Source organism: Diceros bicornis, chromosome 6 (assembly GCF_020826845.1).
Source record: "Diceros bicornis minor isolate mBicDic1 chromosome 6, mDicBic1.mat.cur, whole genome shotgun sequence".
NCBI classification, from domain to species: domain Eukaryota; kingdom Metazoa; phylum Chordata; class Mammalia; order Perissodactyla; family Rhinocerotidae; genus Diceros; species Diceros bicornis.
This window is the reverse complement of record NC_080745.1, coordinates 12,255,953-12,275,715: the sequence shown is the minus strand read 5'-3', so window position 1 is coordinate 12,275,715 and position 19,763 is coordinate 12,255,953. Positions and strand designations below refer to the sequence as shown.

At 59.0% G+C, this 19,763-nt stretch overlaps 1 protein-coding gene across 5 annotated transcripts in view; it reads left to right on the top strand.

Annotated features, from left to right (window-relative positions):
* ARHGAP22 (Rho GTPase activating protein 22) overlaps nucleotides 1-17,043 on the top strand; it is a 161,505-nt gene extending 144,462 nt beyond the window's left edge. For all 5 annotated transcript variants that reach the window (XM_058542851.1, XM_058542850.1, XM_058542849.1 and 2 more), the window contains 6 exons: nucleotides 2,531-2,738; nucleotides 7,661-7,793; nucleotides 8,825-8,898; nucleotides 9,489-9,610; nucleotides 11,490-12,384; nucleotides 16,481-17,043. In XM_058542851.1, the coding sequence (XP_058398834.1) occupies nucleotides 2,531-2,738; nucleotides 7,661-7,793; nucleotides 8,825-8,898; nucleotides 9,489-9,610; nucleotides 11,490-12,384; nucleotides 16,481-16,709 (1,661 nt within the window). In that variant the 3' untranslated portion in view covers nucleotides 16,710-17,043. The remainder of the gene's footprint in view (nucleotides 1-2,530; nucleotides 2,739-7,660; nucleotides 7,794-8,824; nucleotides 8,899-9,488; nucleotides 9,611-11,489; nucleotides 12,385-16,480) is intronic.
* Nucleotides 17,044-19,763: the final 2,720 nt, after the last annotated feature.

The following is a 19,763-nucleotide window of genomic DNA, read 5'->3' as shown; positions in this document are numbered from 1 at the left end:
CACACACACACACACGTGTGCACCCACATATGCATACACAAGTACACATGTACGTGCATGCGTGCACACACATAAGCCCACACGCAAGTGCACACACACGAGTCCACACGCATCCGTATGCACACACGCTTCTCCCTAAAGCGTTGGTGGCCTCATTGGGTGCACCCCCTGTGGGCGTGTTCTCTAGAAGGGAGAAGTCCTCATCCCCCAGGTTCTGTGTCCTTTGTCTTCGGGTCGAGCAGGGTGAGAAGGAACCCTCACTGAGTCCTGCTCTGTGCCAGCCTCTGTATTAGGGCCTGAGGTAGCTTATTTCAAAAGAGCTGTTGTGCCTGGGGAGCTAAGGGACTCCCGGAGTCCCGCCACCGCTGAGTGGCAGGGGAGGGATTGGCCCTCCACCTGGCTGAGTCACCGTCCGGTTCTCGGGAAGCCACGTGGCCGGGCTGCGTCCGCGGGGACCGCAAACTGACTGGACAGACTGGAGCTCTGACGTCGTGCCCCTGGTGCGCCAGGAGCCACAGCCCCGTTGTCCCCATCGTGCTCCCGGAGTTCTCAGTCAGCCACTCCTCTGCCTCCTTCCTCTCTCCCTCTTCCTCATCCCTCATTTGCTTTCTTGTCCTTTGTGAAATGTTTTGGATCTTTTGCTTCCTGATTTTTTTTGCAAATGGTATTGACATGTAGCATACAAAAAAGTGTACAAATCACAAGTGTACAGTTCAGTGAATTTTCTCAAAGTGAACACAGCTGGGGAAGCAATCCCAGCACCCCAGAGGCCTGCAGGCCCTTCCGGTCACGGGTCCGCCAACGCAACGTGCCCTGACCTGGTTTTGCACTTCACGTAAATGGAGTCACGCAGTGTGTTCTCTGGGTCTGGCTTCTGCTCACGATTATGGGGTTTTTTATGTTTTTTTTTTTTTTGAATTTTTAAAAATTACAATAGACCTAACATAAAATTTAACATCTTAACTATTTTTAAGCGTACAGTTCGGTGGCATTAAGTACATTCATAATGCGCAGCCTTCCAACCATCTACCTCCAGAACTCTGTCCGTCTTGTGAAACTGAAACTCTGTGCCCACTGACACTAACTCTCCATTCCCCCGTCCTCTGGCCCCTGGCAACCACCACTCTGCTTCCTACCTCTATGATTTTGACCAGGAGTAGTCAAAACTTAAGTACCTCATGTAAGTGGAATCATTTGGTATTTGTCTTTTTGCGACTGGCTTATTTCACTGGGCATAGTGTCCTCAAGGTTCATCCATACTGTAGCATGTCTCAGAATTTCCTTCCTTTTTAAGACTGGATAATATTCCATTGTATGGATATGCCACATTTTGTGTATCCAATCATCCATCGATGGTGGGTAGCTTCCGCATTTTGACTATAGTGGATAGTGCTGCTATGAACACGAGGGTACTGATGCCTCTCCGACACCCTGCTTTCAGTTCCTTTGGCTGTATACACAGAAGTGGAATTGCTGGGTCATATGGTAATTCTGTTTTATTTTATTTATTTATTTTTTTTGAGGAAGATTGGCCCTGCGCTAACATCTGTTGCCAATCTTCCTCTTTTTCTTTTTTCTCCCCAAAGCCCCAGTACATAGTTGTGTATCATAGTTGTAGAGTTGTAGCTTTTCTATGTGGGACGCCACCTCAGCATGGCTTGATGAGCGGTGAGTAGGTCCGTGCCCAGGATCCAAACCTGCGAACCCTGAGCCGCCAAAGTGGAGCGCACGAACTTGACCACTACACCACTGGGCCAGCCCCTGTTTTAAACTTTTTGGGAAGTCTCCATACTGTTTTCCACAGTGGCCGCACCATTTTACATTCTGACCAACAGCGCACAAGGGTTCCAATCTCTCCGCATCCTCGCCAACGCTTGTTTATTGTTTTTTGGTAGTAGCCATCCTGATGGGTGTGAGGTGGGACCTCGTTGTGCTTTCGGCTTGCATTTCCCTGATGACTAGTGATGTTGTCGTGATTACGTTTTCACATCAGTATGTCGTCTGTCTTGTTGTGTGAGCTGTGCCTCCGCAGTTCTGCTGTCTGGTGCTCCACGGTGTGAGGAGACTTCACAGTATCCACTGTTTTACTGTCGATGGGCTTTGGGTGGTTTCCCATTAGGAGGAAGTGCAAGGAGTGCTGTTAAGAACCTTCTAGGGCACGTCTTTTGGTGGACATAGTCCTGGGTTTTTAAATGTAAGCCCCTCCAGTTTGGAGGTTAGTGTTGTGTAAATACACTGATCAATATAATGCATTGTGCATGCTCCCTGAGGGCCCTGTAAAGGCTCCTCAGGCTGCGACAAGCTCCATCGGACACGGCAGGCCGCCTGCTCATTGCACCCTCCTGCTCCCTGTCCCAGGAGCCCGGTGTCCAGCCATCTGCTCTGTGCCCCGCAGTTTCTCATTTGCTCCTTCGGGAGGAACCACCTTTGGCCCTGACCACGCCCCCTGCCCTTCGTTGTCCCAGTGCCCACCTGCCCCCACCGCTGAGCTGGGTGACTGAGGGAGTGACTGGCTCCTCTCTGTGCCCAGGGATCTTCGGGCAGCGCCTGGAGGACACAGTCCACCACGAGCGGAAGTATGGCCCCCGCCTGGCGCCCCTGCTGGTGGAGCAGTGTGTGGACTTCATCCGGGAGCGCGGGCTCACCGAGGAGGGGCTCTTCCGCATGCCAGGCCAGGCCAACCTGGTGAGGGACCTGCAGGATTCCTTCGACTGTGGGGAGAAGCCTCTGTTTGACAGGTGAGCTCCTGGGGGTGCAGATGGGGCCTCCTGCCCCTTCCTCCTGCAGGGGCTCCTGTCAGGAGTCAGCTCCAGTGGGCAGGGCAGGGCCGTGCCTGGGAAGCCTGGTGGCAGGACGGTGGGCTTCTGCCCAGACCCATCACCGCAACGAGGAGAGTCTGTCAGTTGCTTTCGTTAGATGTGGAGCCTGGGAGTGACCGCCATTCCCCAGAAGAGGTCTACCCAGGAGGGCACAGGAGTCCCTCATCTGGAGCCTTCATGAAGCTCCACTCCAATGCTCTGAGCTTGTGGTCCAGTATTTACAGTCCCAGTGAGCTTGTGGTCCATTCTGAACCTCTTTCAGCCAGGCCTCTTCCATCCTGTGTTTACGTGGCCCAGGGTTGGAGATTGCTTGAAATAATGCCCCTTCTCTGGTTCCTGGAAACTCATCTTTGACATTGGGGCTTTTCAGAGAAGGGACCAGGGCCCTGGTTGCCACTGACCCCCCTCCCTGAGTGTTCCCCTGGCTGTGGGTGACCACAGCCTCTCCTTTCTCTACCTGTCTTTCACCAAGAAGGTGCTGAGGAGCCCGAGTATGGAGTGCCGGTGGGAAATCTAAAGGAGGTGATCAGTAACCAGTGGGACCCTCAGATCCAGAACCCAGGGGAGGATTCGGGGGGCAGGTGTGCGGTTGGGTGTCGTCTGTTTGACAGGGCGACAATAGGGTGTGGGGCATGTGAGCGCACCTGGGAGAGCATGAGGAAGAAGGGGGGCAAGCCTGAGAAGCCTTCTTGAAGGATACACCCAGAGGGGATCCCAGGCAGAGCTGTAGAGGTGGCCAGAGAGGGAGCCGGGAGACAGGAGAGCACGTCCGGGACACCGGGGAGGCCGGAGTCAGCTCTGTGAGATGCAGCATCTGATGGGCTCTGGGGCGGTCAGCTGCCTCTCCTGGGGATGTTCAACAGGCGGCCAGGAGGGGAAGGAGCCAGGCCAAGGACTCCAGGAGCCGCAGCGTGGGAGAGAGGCTGTGCCGCGATGGAGACAAGGCGGAGAGAGGCACGGGTGCCCCGGCCACTCCAGGGAGCTGGGTTTGGTCCTGAGGCCTGGGAGCCTGGCAGAGTTTGAGTAGGGAGGTGGGAAATCTGATCTGTGTTTGCAGAAATCCCCCAGGGGGCAACAGGCAGTGCATCTGGATGCTGGAGAACTTCTAAAAAGTCCAGGTTCCCAGGCCTTTCCCTGCATCTTGTGGAATCAGACTCCAGGGGTGAGGAGCGGGAATCTGCATGTTGAAAAGCCCCCAGTGAGTCTGCTTAGCGACCAGGTGTGGGAGTCAGTGGCCTAGGGGCAGCCCCTCCTCCCTGGGTGGGGGCAGGTCCAGGCTCCCTCTGCCCTCCCCAGTGTCCCTCCGCTTGCTTCCCCCTGCTCTCCCTCCCCACCCCCCTCCTCCAACCCGCACACTGGCCCTAAGCCCCTGCCCCCGTCTGGAGCACCCTCACTAGACCCTGCCCTCAGTGTTTACAGGTGTTTTCTTAAATGGTCACATATCCATTTTCTGGATTAGGACCCGAGGCTGGGAGACCCCCTGTAACTCAGCCAAGATGCCCAGAGGTGGGCTTTGCCCAGCTGGAATCCTGGCCTGTTTCCTAGAGCCCCTTCCCTTCTACCTACACCCCCTCCAGAAAAGTCCCTCCCTCAGCCTGCTGCCCGCTCGGGAACCAGCTGTCCTATTTCTCCCTCCTGTCATTGTATAGCCTCGCACACAGGGGCCTCCCCCTCTACCACACTCACCCTTGCTGGCCTCCTGGCCTCAGGCCCAGGGGTCTAGGCTCCTTCCCAGGGCCCTGCTCAGCAGTGCTCCCCACACTGCCCTGGGCTCTGGGTGTTCTCCCCTCTGGAAACTCCTCCCTGGGGCATGTGACACCATCTCTCCCACTTTCCCCCAACTCCATGGTGGTCCTCTGGCTCTGCAGCAGTGTCCACCCCCTGACATGGGGGTCCCAGGGCTCCTTCCCTCACCCCCCTGCCGACAGAGGCATTTCAGGGTAGAGCTCACTCACTCCCAAGACCGCACTCTGCACCACGACGAAGTCTGGCCCCAGGTCCTGGGTCCCCTCCTCCATAAAGAGCCCCATTGGGCGTGGAAGCCTGTCACCAGAGCTGTCCCATATGTGTCCTTCCCACAACCCTGGCCCCTGGGCCTGGAGCAGCCCTCCCAGCCCTGTCCACGTGGTGGCCGAGCATCCAGGAGGGTCTCCTCTGGGCCAGACCCTGGCAACTCTGGGGACTCTCGCCACAGCCCTGTCTTCCTTCCCCCAGCACCCCTCCATTGACTGAGAGCACTCGGTAGGCATGAGGGTGCGGCTGTGAACAGGACAGACAAGGTCCTGCCTGGGGCGGATGACAAACAGGTCACCACACTTAGGGAAGCAGCGCTGGCTCCCCTCCCCCGCTCCAGCCCATAGCCCAGAGTGGGCGTGCTCCTGGCTCCCAGAAAAGGCCAAGGAGGCAGGCGGCCTGGGAGGTGGGCCTGGTGCTGGGAAGCCTTCAGAGGGTCTGGGGTGGGAAATGTGGGCCAGCTGCTGCGTGGAACATGGACTGCAGGGCAGTGAGGTGTGTAGGGGACAGGCAGGATACACGGCCGTGTTCTGGACTGGACAACGGTGGTGTTGGCGTGGGCGAGAGGGGGAAGGAAGAGATGCCAAGGAATGGAAACGTATCAGATCCACCCTGCAGATGGAGAAACTGAGGCTCCGGGGTCATCAGGGCACGGCTGGGTCACCCTGACAGTGAGGGCAGAAGCTGATTTGGAGCCCAGGGTGATCACCTTGTCTCCGGCTGTTGCCCTCCCTTTGTGCACCCGGTCCCCTCCGCCTCTCTGTGAGCCTGGTCCTGGGGGAGGGAGAGGGGTGGCTGGAGGCGCTCACAGGCTGGCGGGTACCCGTGGTGCTGTGGGGTGCGAAACGCTCTCCTTGGCTGCTGGGGGCGTGGCGCTGGATTCAGGGCAGGTGTTGTGTGTGGGAGGGGAGGGGTGAGGGGAATTCAGGAACAAGTACCAAGAAAAAACCTAGAGCAAGCTGTTAAAGGAGAAGGCTCTGCAGTGAGCGGGAGGGTGGGAGAGGATGAGAAAGTGCGTTTCCAGGGAGGGGGGAAGGAAGTGAGGCTCCATGGACCAGAGTCAGCAGGGGAGCTGGGCACGGCGGAGCAGCAGGGACCTGTGGGGCAGGGGGCTGTGAACTGCGGCTGCCCCACGAGGCGGGGGCTGGGCCTCCCAGGCCCAGGAGCGCTGCATCCTGTGGGCAATGAGGAGGTGCCAGGCTGGGGCCTCAGGCAGGGATGCAGTTGATGGGGTCTGCAGAGTGGAAGGGCCTCTCTGCGTCCACTTGCGAGGACAGAAATGCTTCCACCTCCCCCACTGGGGGAAACATCATGGCTGGCCCTTGTCCACACTTCTTTGCTTTCGCTGCCCAAGTCCTTCCAAAGAGCAAGGGTGCTGGTCCTCCTTGCTTCCCGTCCCTCCCGCCGTCCTCCTGGGGCTCTGGTTTGTGCAGAGTCCACCACTGAACCCACGGGGCTCCAGTCGGGAGAGGCCATTGAGCTCAAGCCCACTGGGGCTTTAAACCCCCAGGCAGTGGAGGGCGTGGGCAGAGGGGTGGCCCCGGAGAAGGCAGTGGAGGGCGTGGGCAGCAGCCTGCCTGGCTGGAGAGGGAGGTGGGGGCAGTGACAGGGGCTGCTCTGTTGGCAGGCCAAGAGCCACCAGGCCCAAGGCAGGGAGGGGCTGCGATTATGTGGGTTTGAGGTGCCTCTGGGCATACGGAACCCCAGAATCTCAAATGCCAGGGCCAGAGGGACCCCAGGGCTTATCTCAGTGATACCAGCCTTGGACAGCCAGGGCCGGGTGGCACCTTAATGGCACAGCCACATTCTCCTGGCCCCAGGCCTTCTTTCCTGAGAGCCTCCCATGATGGAAATGCAGGTCCAGGTTTAAATCCGTGGCCCTAGAAAAGCAGAGGAAACACCGGGGCTCAGGCCTGGCCTGGAAGGCAAGCTTGGAGGAGGCGCCAGGACTGCAGTCCGGGACCTGAACCCAGAGCCTGCACAGGCCTGGGGCCTCTGCCCTCCCCTGCAGCCTGGGCAGCTCCGAGCTGGGAGCAGGAGACTGAGGACTGGGAGTGGACCCACGGGGTCCACGGGGTGCTGGGGCACTGGAAATGGGGTGATAAGCATGGAAGCTCAGGTGTCAGTAGTGTGACTAGGAGCCCAGAGGCCAGGGTAAGGGCGTAACCTCTGACCTGCCTTGCCCCGGGGGGGTGTGGCAAGTTCAGGCTGCACCGCTGGCTCCCCCACTGCGCCCCAGGGGTGGGAGTAGCTCCCACATCACCCTGCAGAAGACCCTGGGGCGGCCACTAGGCCCGCAGAAGGGGACCTTGCACTCCCACCGGTTCCCTGGCCGCTGTCACAGGCGCCTCGCTGTGTGAGCCGGACGGGTCATGTGTGCTTCCTCCCCCAGAGCAGCCTCTCTGGGGGAGCTGTCGCGCCCGGCAGGGCCCGGTGGCTGCTGCAGCAGTGGCATGAACATTAGCCCCATGAGTCCCACACTGTTTGTGAGGGAGACACTGCCGTCCCGGGGCCTGACCCAGACATGAGGCACAGCGGTTCTGAGCAGGAGCCGGGCTGATGGGCCGCCCCTGAGCTGGCACTCTGGTGCAGCCCACTCCAGCGCCCTGCGCACTGCTCCTGGAAGCAACCTGGGCCTGTCCTTGCCCAGGGGCAGTGGGTGCAGATGCAGCCCTCCTCTCTGCCTGCCCTTGCACGTGCGGGGTGCACACACACGCACACGTGGCAAGGGTGAGAGCAGAGGCTGCCGCTGGGGCGGGCGGGGCGACGTGCTGGTCACTCCTGCAGTTCCCTGGCACCAGGCCTCACGGGTGTCTCCCCGCCGGCAGCACAACGGACGTGCACACGGTGGCCTCCCTGCTGAAGCTCTACCTGCGGGAGCTCCCTGAGCCCGTGGTCCCCTTCGCCAGGTACGAGGACTTCCTCAGCTGCGCCCAGCTGCTCACCAAGGACGAGGGGGAGGTTAGTGGATCTGGGGACCCAGCCTGGGAGGAGGGCCTGTTAGGTGGTTGCAGGGGATGGGTGTGGAGTCAGGGCACAAACTCTGACATTTCATGACTTTTCATGGCACATAGGTCCTGGCCTGCAGCCTACTCTGTATGTGTGTTGTGGGGGCGGGGGGCCTGGAGCATCCTGCTTATGTGGGGGAGGAGCTAGAGCATTCTGCTCTGTGTGTGGCGGAGTGAGTCCTGGAGCATCCTGCTCTGCTATGCGGACAGGCCTTCTGCTCTGGGAGGTTGGGGGCATCTTGCTGTGTATGAGGGCCTGGAGCATCCCCTCTCTGTGGAGGGCCCTCCTGTGTGCAGGTCTCCATCTCAGGGCCGGCAGGGACCTCCTAAAGCAGGCTCTGTCCAGTCACTGCCCAAGTGCAGGGTGCCCAGTCCCGGGCCACCACACAGTAGGTCCTCCTCCACCTCCTGCTCCCACACCCACTTCAGGCTACCCAGGCCGCTATGGGGTTCAGAAACAACCAGACCTTTCACCTATTTACATCCTGCCTCCTCCCGAAAGAATTTGAGACCATTCCCAGGACAGAGGGCCCCTGCCTCCTCACCCCGCAGGTGCCTGCCTGCAGCCCTGGGCTGGCTCCCAGCTGCGGAAGGACTGTTTGCCCTCCCTGTGGCTGTGTGGGAGATGAGGGTCTTTATCTGGCAAATATTTGTGTCTCGATAAGTGAGCTGAGCGCTGGCCCTGACATTCCTCTGTGGCCCTGCAGAGGCACATCCCTCACACCAGCTCCCCAAAAGTGAATCTGCTTCCCCCGAAGGCTGCCAGCCTGGCCTGGCCACTCCTTGGAGGGAGATGGATGTGATGGTACCCTCTGGTCACCTGGGGCCAGGCCATCTGGGTCATGGCTGGAGGTCTGGCCTCTGGTTCCTTTTACCTACCCAGCCCACCTCCCTCCTCCTCTCTCCCACCCCTCCCTCAGTAAGGAAAGGGCCCCCACCTCTTTGCTGGTCTTTGAAATGTTGTTTTTCTCTTTCAATCCCAAGGGGACTCTCGAGTTGGCTAAACAAGTGAGCAGCCTTCCCCTGGCCAATTACAACCTGCTCAGATATATCTGCAAGTAAGTGGCTGGGGGCGTGCTGGGTCAGTCTCCCACCCCGTACTCCCCCCGAGTGCCAGTCGAGCCAGTGGGGACTGTAAGAGAACACAGTCCCTGTGCTCACACAGCTTCCTGTCCCCGTGGGAGCAGGCAATGTTAAAGAGTCCTATGTGGATCATTCCTGAAGGAAAGGGACACACCTTCTGTCCCTTCTGCCTCCTCTGGGTGCCTCTCACCGTCCCGTCCCCCAGGGCTCTGCCTCCCGATCACGACCGAAGCCCGGGCACTGGGAAAGGGCATGTAGGGCAGCCTCACCCAGCCCTGTGCCTGGGGGGTCTGGGCCTTCCCCGGCATCTGTCCCCACTGCGCACAGGAGGCATGTGTCCTTCTTCCACACTGATGACGGGCCTGTGTCCACTGGCCTCTGCTCCTGCTGGCCTTCTTGGACCCCAGGGGGAAGCTCCCGCCTCTTCTGAGCCTGACAGGGGCAGCCAGCTGTGCCCGGCAGCTGTGGAATCATGGGGGCATGGCTGGGCAGGGGGCCAGGAGCTCCCAGCAGATCTGGCATCAGGATTTCCTTCTCCTGCCACTGCCTCTTTGTTACGTTGCAGGTTTCTGGATGAAGTTCAGTCCCACTCAAATGTCAACAAGATGAGCGTCCAGAACCTGGCAACTGTTTTTGGACCTAATATACTCCGGCCACAGAGAGAAGACCCAGTGACGATCATGGAAGGTAACGGTGGAGGCTCCGCGGCGGGGCTGGGTGCTGCTGGGGTCTGGGCTCACGGTGGTCTTGGGCAGGTCCTCAGAACCATCATGCCAGGCTGGCGGGATGGGTGGTTCCGTCCCTGGGGACACGGCAGAAGCCTCTCTAAATCCCCCCCAACCATGGAGTCCAGCTATAAAGGGAAAAGGACCTTTGCCCCGTGGATGGTAACAGGACATCACTGAGTGCAGTTAGAATGACGGGAGAGGCCGGAGGGATGGAAGGCCAGCGTCCTGGCCCTGAATACACACAGATGTTTTTGCTTTACTCAAGTAATTTTCTATTGAGTAGCTGTCACAGGCTTCTGGATGCCAGAGCTTTGCAAACCATAGGGAATTTTTGTTCTATAGTAAATAATAATAATAAAATGATAAAAATAGCAGCTGCTTTCAATATACCAGGGCCTCTACTAAGTGCTTACTTGTATCCTCTCATTGTGCTCTTCACAAGTCACCCTTGCTGTGGTTACTGCCCCCATTTTACAGATGAGGAAACAGGCCAGGAGAGGCGAGGTGACTTTCGGTCAGCCAGACTTACCGAAAGGCACAGGTGCAGGCTGGCATGGAAACGAGAGCCCACTCTCGGGGCCCCATAGAAGACTGCCCCGGAGGGGTCAGTGTGAGTCCTGCTGCTCACAGACGGGAGCCCACAGCCTGTGCTGGCTGAGGAGGGCAGAGGCTGAGCAGGACTCACACGGTCGCAAAGCCAGCTGGAGCCGCTGCCCTGGCACTGGGAGAGCTGAGGGCAGAGTTGCCATTCCTTCCTGAGCGTGACCTGGGGGAGGTGTGGGGAGTCTGGGGGTGGGCTGTGGAGCTGTTCTCTTCCCCCCGAGCCGAGAGGGTGGCCCTTGGGGCTGGCTCTCTTGCTCGGGTCCCCTCTTTGGGCTGCCTGGCTGGGTCTCCCGCCCAGGGCCCCAGGCTCCCGCCTGCCAGGTTCCATGAACGCCTGGAGGGAACGCTCGCCCCTCTACTTCACGAGTTCCTGCTTCCCCCAGTTTTCTAGTCTAAGGATTCCTCACTTTATTCTTCCCAGGGTTCTTAGTTACCTCTAGCAGGAGGGCCCAACCAAGCACTCCACCTTCCTTATCACCCGGGAGCCTCCCCAGTCTGCTCTGTGTTTGGTTGAGGGTGACAGCAGGGAACGAGGGGATACCATGATCCCTCCGCACCGCCCCCCTCTGCCACCGACTCCCGCCCCCAGCCTCAGGAACCGAGTCCCCCACAGACGCCACAGGCTGCACCTCAGGGGCTGTGGCTGGAGAAGGGGGATTGTGTGTGTGTGGAGTTGTGCATGTTGGGGGTGCTGTGTGCATTTGTGTGTGTGTGCGTGTACCTGCGTGCACCTGTAAGACATCTCTATTCCCTGTCCCAGAGCCGTGTGCCACCCAGAGTGTGACAGTGGGACACACCATCATCGGCAGCACAGGGGAGTGACATGGGGCAGCGAGAGGACTCTGATGTCCAGGTCCTGGTTTCCAGCCCCAGCCTGCCACTCGCTCACCCCACAGCCTTAACCATCGTGCCGGCTCTCTCCCCACCCAGCTGGATGGAGTGGGCTCCGAGGAACAGTGCCTCCTCTGGGCTCCAGGCCCCACGTCTGCCCGAGGAGGGGGATTCTTGGGCAGGATCCTTCTGTCCGTGCCTAGATTTGGAGGGTGTGGTGGCCGTCCTTCGGGGCAGCTGATGGCAAGCTCTTGTTGCATCCTCTCTTGAGGGGCAGCCTGGTTCTCGGCTGCAGGCAGGGCCAGGCACCCTAGGTCCAAGCTGCAGCACCCGCCGACTGGTCTGGAGAGCCCGGACTGGGAGACATTGACAGCCAGGCCTTTCTCCTTCCATCTTCTTGGCAGGCACTTCCCTGGTCCAGCACCTGATGACCATCCTGATCCGCAAACACAGCCAGCTCTTCACTGCGAGGGCCACAGAAGGGCCAGCCACCCCACGTGGGGGCCCACCGTGCATGGTGGGATGGGGCTCCGAGGAGGTCACGAAGGACAGCCAGGCAGAGCCCAGCCGCCCCAGTGCCCCTGGCCTGCCCTCACATAGGACTTCATCTCTGGACGGGGCCACCGTGGCGGCGCTTTCTAGAACCTCTCCCAAGGGCCTGGGTAGCCCTGCTGCCACCAGCCCTGGGAAGAGGGTGCAGACTCTCCCCCACTGGAAGTCTTCCTTCTGGCAGCCGGGGTCCCGGTCAGGGAGCCTGAAGGTGGGCAGCTCGTCCCTGGAGGTGCCTGTCACCTCCTCCAGCGGGAACTGGCTCGTGAATGGGCTGTCCTCCCTGCGCGGCCACCGCCAGGCCTCATCGGGAGACCGGCTCAAGGACTCGGGCTCCGCGCAGAGACTCTCCACTTACGACAACGTGCCCCCGCCCAGCCTCTGTCCCAGCACTCCCAGCGTGGCCAGCACAGCATGGTCTGGGGCCTCCTCCTGTGAGGCCTCCGCCAGGGGCTCGCTCAGCAGCTGCACAGCCTGCCGGGCCAGCGACTCGTCCGCCTGTAGCTCCCTGCACACTGAGGGGGCCCTCGAGCCCTCCCCCCTCCCCAGCAGCAGCGAGGACCAGAGATGCCTGGACCTGGGCCACGGCCTGGACGAGGTGGGCACCTGCATCAGCAGCAGCGAGCCCAGCGACCCAGGCAGCCCCACCCAGGACCGTGTGCGCCGCTCCGAGGCTCTCCAGGGCCTGGTCACGGAGCTGCGGGCGGAGCTGTGCCGGCAGAGGACTGAGTACGAGACGAGTGTGAAAAGGTAAAGGGCTGCAGCCGCGGGGCCAGTGCGAGGCAGGCCCCCCTCCTGCCGGGCAGAGCCCTAGTGGCCAGTTGCTCACTGGGCACTGCCCCGATAGTCAGCCTCTGGCCTCATGGCCCCTGGCTCTGAAAGAAAGCCTCCTGGAGGCAGAGCTCAGAGCAGCAGCCCCTAGAAGCTGCCTTTCTGCAAGAATGCCTCCAGGACAGGGTTGGGAATGGAGGGGTGGGGTCCTGTGTCTGGGAAAGCTTAGGAGTTGTGGGGCCTGGCATGCAGTCGGAGCTCCATAAATGCCCGCTGAACGGGTGAGTGAGCCAGAATCTCAGCCTGAGCTGCTCAGAGTGCCTTTGATAGAGGGGCTCAGAGGGGGCGTCCCTGTGTGGCCCTCAGTCAGGGAGGGGACAGACCCCCTAAGATGTGTGCATGGGCTTGAGGAAGTGCCCACATGCAGTGAAGGCCCCAGGCCAGCCTGGCTGGCTGACCGTGGTCGGGCCTGCCATGGAAGGAGGACTCTTTCCAGCATCAGATTTTGCTTGCCCCTGAGAGGAAGGTGGCCCGCCCTGCCCTAGTCACAGGAGGAGGCCGTGTGCATATTCTGAGCCTTGTGGTCTTGCTCATAGATGAGCCCTAGTTCAGTCCTCCCAGCCTCCCTGTGAGGACGGTGTTTTCCAGCTCTGGGCGCCTGAGTTCTCCGATTAGTCCCCAGGAGAGCCTGCACTGGACAGTGCACAGTGCTCCCGTCAGCATCTCAGGCCCCGTAGCCCTCTCTCCCCAGGCCCTGGGCCAGCTGTCTGACCTGCGAACCCAGGCCCCATCCACTGGCAGAGGCTGGCGGCAGGTTCTGAGGGCCTCCTCTTCCCATCAGAGACAGTGCAGGTGGAGGGGACTCCTCCTCCTAATTCTGAGCCTGGGATTTCCACAGGGAGCTGGATTGGCAGCGTTTGGCCCTTCTGTTCTGCTGGCAGCCATCTCCTGGGCACCCAGGAGTGTCAGGTGTGTGCAGGTGCTGTGTCCTCAGTGGGGAGAGGACAGAGAAGGGCTTTGGGGGCAGAGGCCCTGCCGTGAGGGAAGTCAGGGAGGGTCACAGCAGGCGGTGACTGAGCCGGGCCTTGACTAATAGGATGGAGCTGAGGGAGGAGGAGAAAGGACATGGCAAGAGTAGAACCCCGGGGTATAGAACTGTGAGGAAACCCCACAGATGTGAGCATGGGTTGGAATTGACCAGGCAAAGGTAAACAGAGGAGGCACCCCACAGAGACACGGAGGAAGATGATTACTGCTGAAGAGGAGCTCGCAGACTATAGAATATACGGGAAGGATTACCCCTGGAGAGGAGGTCAGAATCAACTTCTCACCTCCTTGGCTGTTTGTGGAGCCAACTTGAGCTTCTAGTTCTCTCACCTTCTCAGACACTTGGTTTCTCAGGGGAAAATGCAGTATTGTTCTGTGGTGAGCTCTGGGTTGGACTGCCCTACTGTGTGTTGGCTGAGTGTCCCAGGCAGGCTCTCTGGCCCCAGTGTGTGTTGGCTGAGTGTTGGTCTGGGCCTGGGTGACCTCACCCGTTTGTCATGAGGGTGAAGTGACAGGGTGAACGGGAGTGCTCAGCACGGAGCTTGCGCACCCTGAGTGCTGGGGAAGCCTTCACTGCTCACACTGCCTCCTGCTGGGTGGGTTGGAGGGAAGATAAGGCTCCCGGAGGCAAAGGGACAGCAGCGGCGGCCCTGTGGTGCCCCTACTAGCAGAGCAGAGCCGTCCAGGCTGTGGTCCTGGTTGGAGGGGTGGTCGAGAGTGAGGAAGGTCTCTGAGCACAGGACGGAACGGCCCCGTCGAGCAGCCTTTGGGGACTATGTCTGCACATGTGGACTCGGCACTGGGTCTGGCCTGGGGGATGCAGGGGAGACGGGCTTTGCGCCCTGCTTCCTAGATGCTCACCCCTCCCCTGCACCCTGATGCCTGTATTCCCGAAAGAGAATACGCTGAGTGTCTGCGACGTGCCACGCACTGTGCTGGGTGCTGGGGACACAGCGATGACCAAAACTGATCAAAATCTCTGCCCTCATTCGTATTTGGTGAGGGTGGGAGGGGACAGAGAGATGATAAACGAGAGATATTTGAAAATATATGGTATGTTAGAAGGGAAGATAGAGGAGGAGAACAATAACAGAGGTGGGAAGGGGAGCAAGGGGGCAGAGGGGTGGAAGGCACTGCCGGGAGGAAGGGAGAGCTCCGAGTGGGAGTCTGTGTTGCAGGCAGAGGGAAGAGCCAGGTGCAGAAGCCAAAAGCCCCGGGGCCAGAGAGGCAGGCGTGGGGTTGGGGGCGGGGCAGAGGGTGAGAAGGGGGCGGGGCAGGGCCTTTGAGCAGAGTGTGGCTCTGGACTTTGCTCGCAGCGAGATGAGAAGTGGCTGCAGGGCCTTGAGTACTCTGACCACTGTGCTCGGCGCACCCGGCTGCTGCGCTGTGGAGAGCGCGAGCAGTTAGGCCACGAGGGTCCGGGCCACACTTGCAAGTGGCCTGGACCTAAGGGGCAGCAGTCAAGGTGGGGAGAAGCAGCCAGATTCTGAACATATTTGGGAGAGTTTTGCTAGTTGATCAGACGTGAGAGTGAGAAAAAGGACTGACTTAGGGACAACATTTTTGTTCTGGCTGAGCAGCTGGAGAAAGGTGTTCCCTGCGGGGGAGACTGGGGTCACAGGAGGAGTGCTTTGGGGAGGGAGGGTCAGGAGCTCAGCTGGAAAGTTGCTGCGTGGAGTCGAGGGAGATGCAGGTTGAAGGGTCGTCAGCATGTAGATGGTGCTTCGAGTCTGAACGCTGGACAGGGTGGCTCAAGGAGTAGCAGAGAGAGGAAGAGGGGAGGCCCAGGCCTGAGCTCAAGAGCACCAGGGGGCAAGGAGAAACCAGCAAAGAGGGGCCCAGGACTGGAGGAGAGGCAGTGAGGGGGTTCGTGGGGGCCCCGCTGCCACTCACCTTAGGGGGGTCTTCTTGCCCCGGCCAATGTGCCCTGTGCTCCCCAGAGGGAGGGCTGGGGTGGAGGGGGTTCTTTCACTTCTCCGTGCTGTGTGCTCAGCGGTTGAGGGTGGAGGTCGGCCTGGTCCTGGAGGGGGCGGGGAACTGAATTCGCTCCACATGCACCGTGTACCGGGCGTTGTGCTGGGCACACGTGGTCTTCTTTGCCCGTTATAGCTATCGTGCTGGGGGGAAGGTTGTCCCCTGCAGTTTTCAGAAGAGGACCCCAGGGATCAGTGCAGTTGTGTCCTGCCCACAGTCACTGTCTCATGAGTAACCAGGCTGGGGCTCAAACTCCAGTGAGTGGGTTCCCAGGGGCCGGGCTTAGCGCGTCCCTCAGGCCGTACAGGAGTTGGTCGTCTGGTCAGAAAGACCCATGTGCCGACCTTTGTGCAGCGCGGGTCAGCCTCCACAGAAGCACGTGGTGTGGCTCTGTGGTAGGAACAGTAATGTGGCCTGCTGGGGACGATCAAGAGAAGCTTCACTGAGGGTGAGACATTTGAGCTGGGGTGTGAAGGACGAGGAGGAATGGAAGTGACAACCCAAACGGGGTTTCCTGCCAGTCACTGTTTCTGCCTGGAGCATGGGGAGGCCTGGGGGTTAGGGGGTTCAGCAGGAGGGAGGCCAGAGCTCAAGGGGCCTAGTAGACGAGCAAAGGCGAGGGAACAGTTTCCTGCTCCCCTCTCTGTGCGGGAACCGGTCCTGCTCTCTGCCAGCCGGCAGTCCATCCCTCAGCGGACGGTTGGCTGGGCCGAAGGGTGAGTGGTCTCTGTGTTTTAGTGAGGACTCAGGGAGGCCCCAGCCTCGAGGGCTCAAGGGTCAGATCCTCACAGCGGCATTTCTGGATCCCCGGTGAGGGGAGGTCCTCCGGGTCTGAGGCCCATGGGCTCCCAGGTGAAGTCCTAGGGTCTTGTGTGGAGCAGATGAGGTTGGGGGCCTCGCTCAGAGCCAGGTCTGAGCCCCCCAGGGCCGGGCCCGACCAGCCCCTCTCCCCCATTGTGAATGCACGCAGACACGAGCCTGCCCCAGATGGAGCTCGCAGGGCACACCCAGTGAGCCAGAGTCTAAAACAGTGTTTTTCTTCTTGATTTTTAAGACTCGAAGAAGGTAGTGCTGACCTGAGGAAACGAATGTCACGGCTAGAAGAAGAACTAGACCAGGAAAAGAAAAAGTACACCATGCTGGAAATCAAGCTGAGGAACTCGGAGCGGGCGCGGGAAGACGCGGAGAAGAGGAACCAGCTGCTGCAGAAGGAAATGGAGGAGTTCTTCTCCACCCTGGGAAGCCTGACAGTTGGGGCAAAAGGCGCCAGAGCCCCCAAGTAGAGGGGTAGGAATAGCTCCCTTCTGCCGTGTTGCTCGCCCGCTCCCAGCAGACACGGCCGCCGGCCTCGTGAGGAGCCCAGAGCCCCTGCAGCCTGGACCTGGGCCTCGGTGGTGCCGGGAGCCCCAGAGCCAGCTGGAGAGAGAAGTCCTGACACCTGGGGTCCTGCTGGGAGCCTGGGCCCCACACCGGATCTGGATGTCCCTCTGACTGTGCAGGCCTTGGCGGGTGTCAGAGGGGACAGTCCCATGGCCACCAAAACAGACGGCACCCAGGATCCGAGTAGCCCAGCAGGAGCGTTTTGCATTCTTCATTAAATTTGCTCTGAAAGCATGATGCCTGGGTGCCTGCCTCCTCCTTTATGGTCATGCAAAATGGGGGTCACCAAGTGACCCCTACTGTTTCTGTCAGGGCTGGGAGTCCCCAAGGTGTCCCATGGGTGAAATGGCAGGGGGCCTTCAGAAGCAGGGTATGAAGCTCCCTGAGGAACACCCGGCGTTGTCACGGTCACTGGAGATGGATATCGCAAATCTGTGTGCTTGCTGCGCCATCAGCCCTGTGCTCCAGGCAGGACGATTTTCCTCTCTCCTTCCTCCTCCTCTGGGCCCCCGGGGCCTCTGCAGCTGATGTCTGTCCTGGAATTCCGCTCGGGCCTCCCACCATAACCTGCTTGCTTGGCTTGGCCCCAGCTCTGCCCCAGGGCTGGGGCCTGTGAGTCAGCGCCCAGCAGGGGTGCTGCACTGAATGCTGCTGCACTGCGTGTCTGAAGAGGTGATAGGGAGTGCCCATTCTCCGTCCTCCAGGTGCACTCCTCAGGCTACGCCCTGTCCCTTCCAGACTCCCCTCGAGCTGCTGTTCATCCCTCTCCCTTCCAGGCTCATTCCCCTTCCTCCTCCAATTCATCCTCAAACTTCAAGACTCCGTTAAGGGCAACTCCCTCAAGAAAGCCTTTACCTGGCCCCCACCACACACAGCCCAGGGCCGGGTGAGAGATCCTCGGGATGGGCCTTAGGGGGCACCAAAGAAGCCGCGTCTGAGCCGAGGGTCCTGGCCTCTGGGGCACAGGCAATGCCCGCACCAGTGTCCCTTCGCTTGCTCCTGCTCAGTGTCCTTCTACCCTGAGCAGCAACCTGCAATAGGTTTTTGGAGAGTGGGGGTCATCAAAGTGCCCCAGTTTCTGACCACTATCTCTGGAGAAGTCACCCAGGCCCAACCACCCATCTGCCCAGAGTCAGAGATGATAAACTATTGTGCCAGCGCTGTGAGTGCCAGGGTCTCGGTACACCCAGGAAGTGCTGGCCACACACCATGAGGCACAAGCCCACAGGCCCAAGCTGGCTGGGTCACTCCCGCAGTGGGAAGGCAGGCTGACCACTGGCTGTCCTCTGGGATGCTGACGGCCTCAACAACCAGGAGGCCGGGTACCTGCCGAGGGCCCTCAGCAGCATCAGCAATCAAAAGTTGTGTTGGGGAGCCTGAGGAGGGGGGTCAGTGGAGAGCAACCCCTGCATCTGCTCTCAGGGCCCCTGCCATCACAGCAGGCAGTCTGGGCGACCAGCTTTCCCAGAAGGTGCCCTCCTCTCTATTGCCCTCCTCTCTATTCAAGGAGAAAGAGAAAAGAATATGAAGTGACCGAATCCTCACAACCACCGGGTAGGATAGGAATTGGCCCCACACTCCCCACTTAGAGGAGAAACAGGCTCGGAGAACATAGGTGGACACACCAGGTCCTGAGCTCCCTCCCCACAGTCCTGGAATTCTGCCGACTTTGACCTGGAGAGAAAATGCCACCAGGCTATCAAAGGAGCAGCAAAGACCAAAGGGGTTTCACGTGATGGAGTCTGTCCTCTCTCAGCCGGTAATATTGGTGAAGGCTCAGCTTCCCGCGAAGTCTTTGGCCAAAACCAGATCCTGAGCCTCATCTGCCACCTGCTGGCAAAACTAAGATCTGCAAGTGCGATTTTTCCCTGAAAATTACTTGGCAATATTCAGTGCGAGTTCTGTCCTCCAATTTCCATGTAAGCAGCACTGTCCATTCTGTCTGTAAAACATCCTGACTGCTGCCTGTGGAGCAGCTGAGCACCGAGGCCAGCACCCCGTCCCCATGCATTTCGGGTCTCCCCAGTTGAGTCACATTCACGGAACCTGTAACCAAACCTGAGGATTCAAGTTGTACCTTTATTATAATGACATCATTTAATATTAAGTAAACCAATGAATTATGAATATGAAAAGATAGGGAATGAATTTTTCAAAAACGTAACTGAATGCTTTAGAAAGACTCAGTAAAGGCAAGTGGCTAAAAAAATTTGTCAAATTATGGATGAATCAACCATGCAATAATGGAAAATGGGTAAAAAATCTAGGATTCTGCTCTCAGATTACTCCATAAGTGTTTTAAAATTGGTATTTGACTTAAAAAAAAAACTGGAAATTGTAAGTCTCTCAGTGAAAAACAAAAAAAGGAGTTGACTTATTTTAAAAGACTGACAAATGTCCATTTTTTGAGAGGTTAGACTACAATTTTAAGAATATTTGTGTGTATGGGCAAGACAGAGACAGAGAGATTCCTGTTTTACCCAGCTGTTGAACAGTGGACCGGGCACGAACCGTGTTCATGCCTCACTGTAAAAGGGCTTCAGAGTGGAGTCCACGCAGCCATGTGCCCTGGCCTCTGGGTACTAAATGGAGTCGGTAACAATAACAACACGTTTCACTGACTCCCCCTCCTTTTGGTGCAGGGCCCCAGCCCTGCACCATTAGGAGAGTCCCCCTAATATCCTACGTTGTTTTGTCACAAAGAGACAGTGTCTCGCATATACACGCTCACAGCTACAGAGATGTGACACCCCCCACCATGCTGCTGCCTCTCTCTACGCTTGGATCCACCAAGAACCACCACCTTCGCCAGAAGTCTCTGCCCTTCCTACTGAGCACATCACTACTTCCATGTCCCACCAAGCCCTGCGGCAGCTGAACCTGTGAGGTGTCAGAATTGTGTTGTGGTCTGTGGGGAAGCAGGGAGGTAAAGCCAGGGGAAGCCTTTTGGCGCAGAG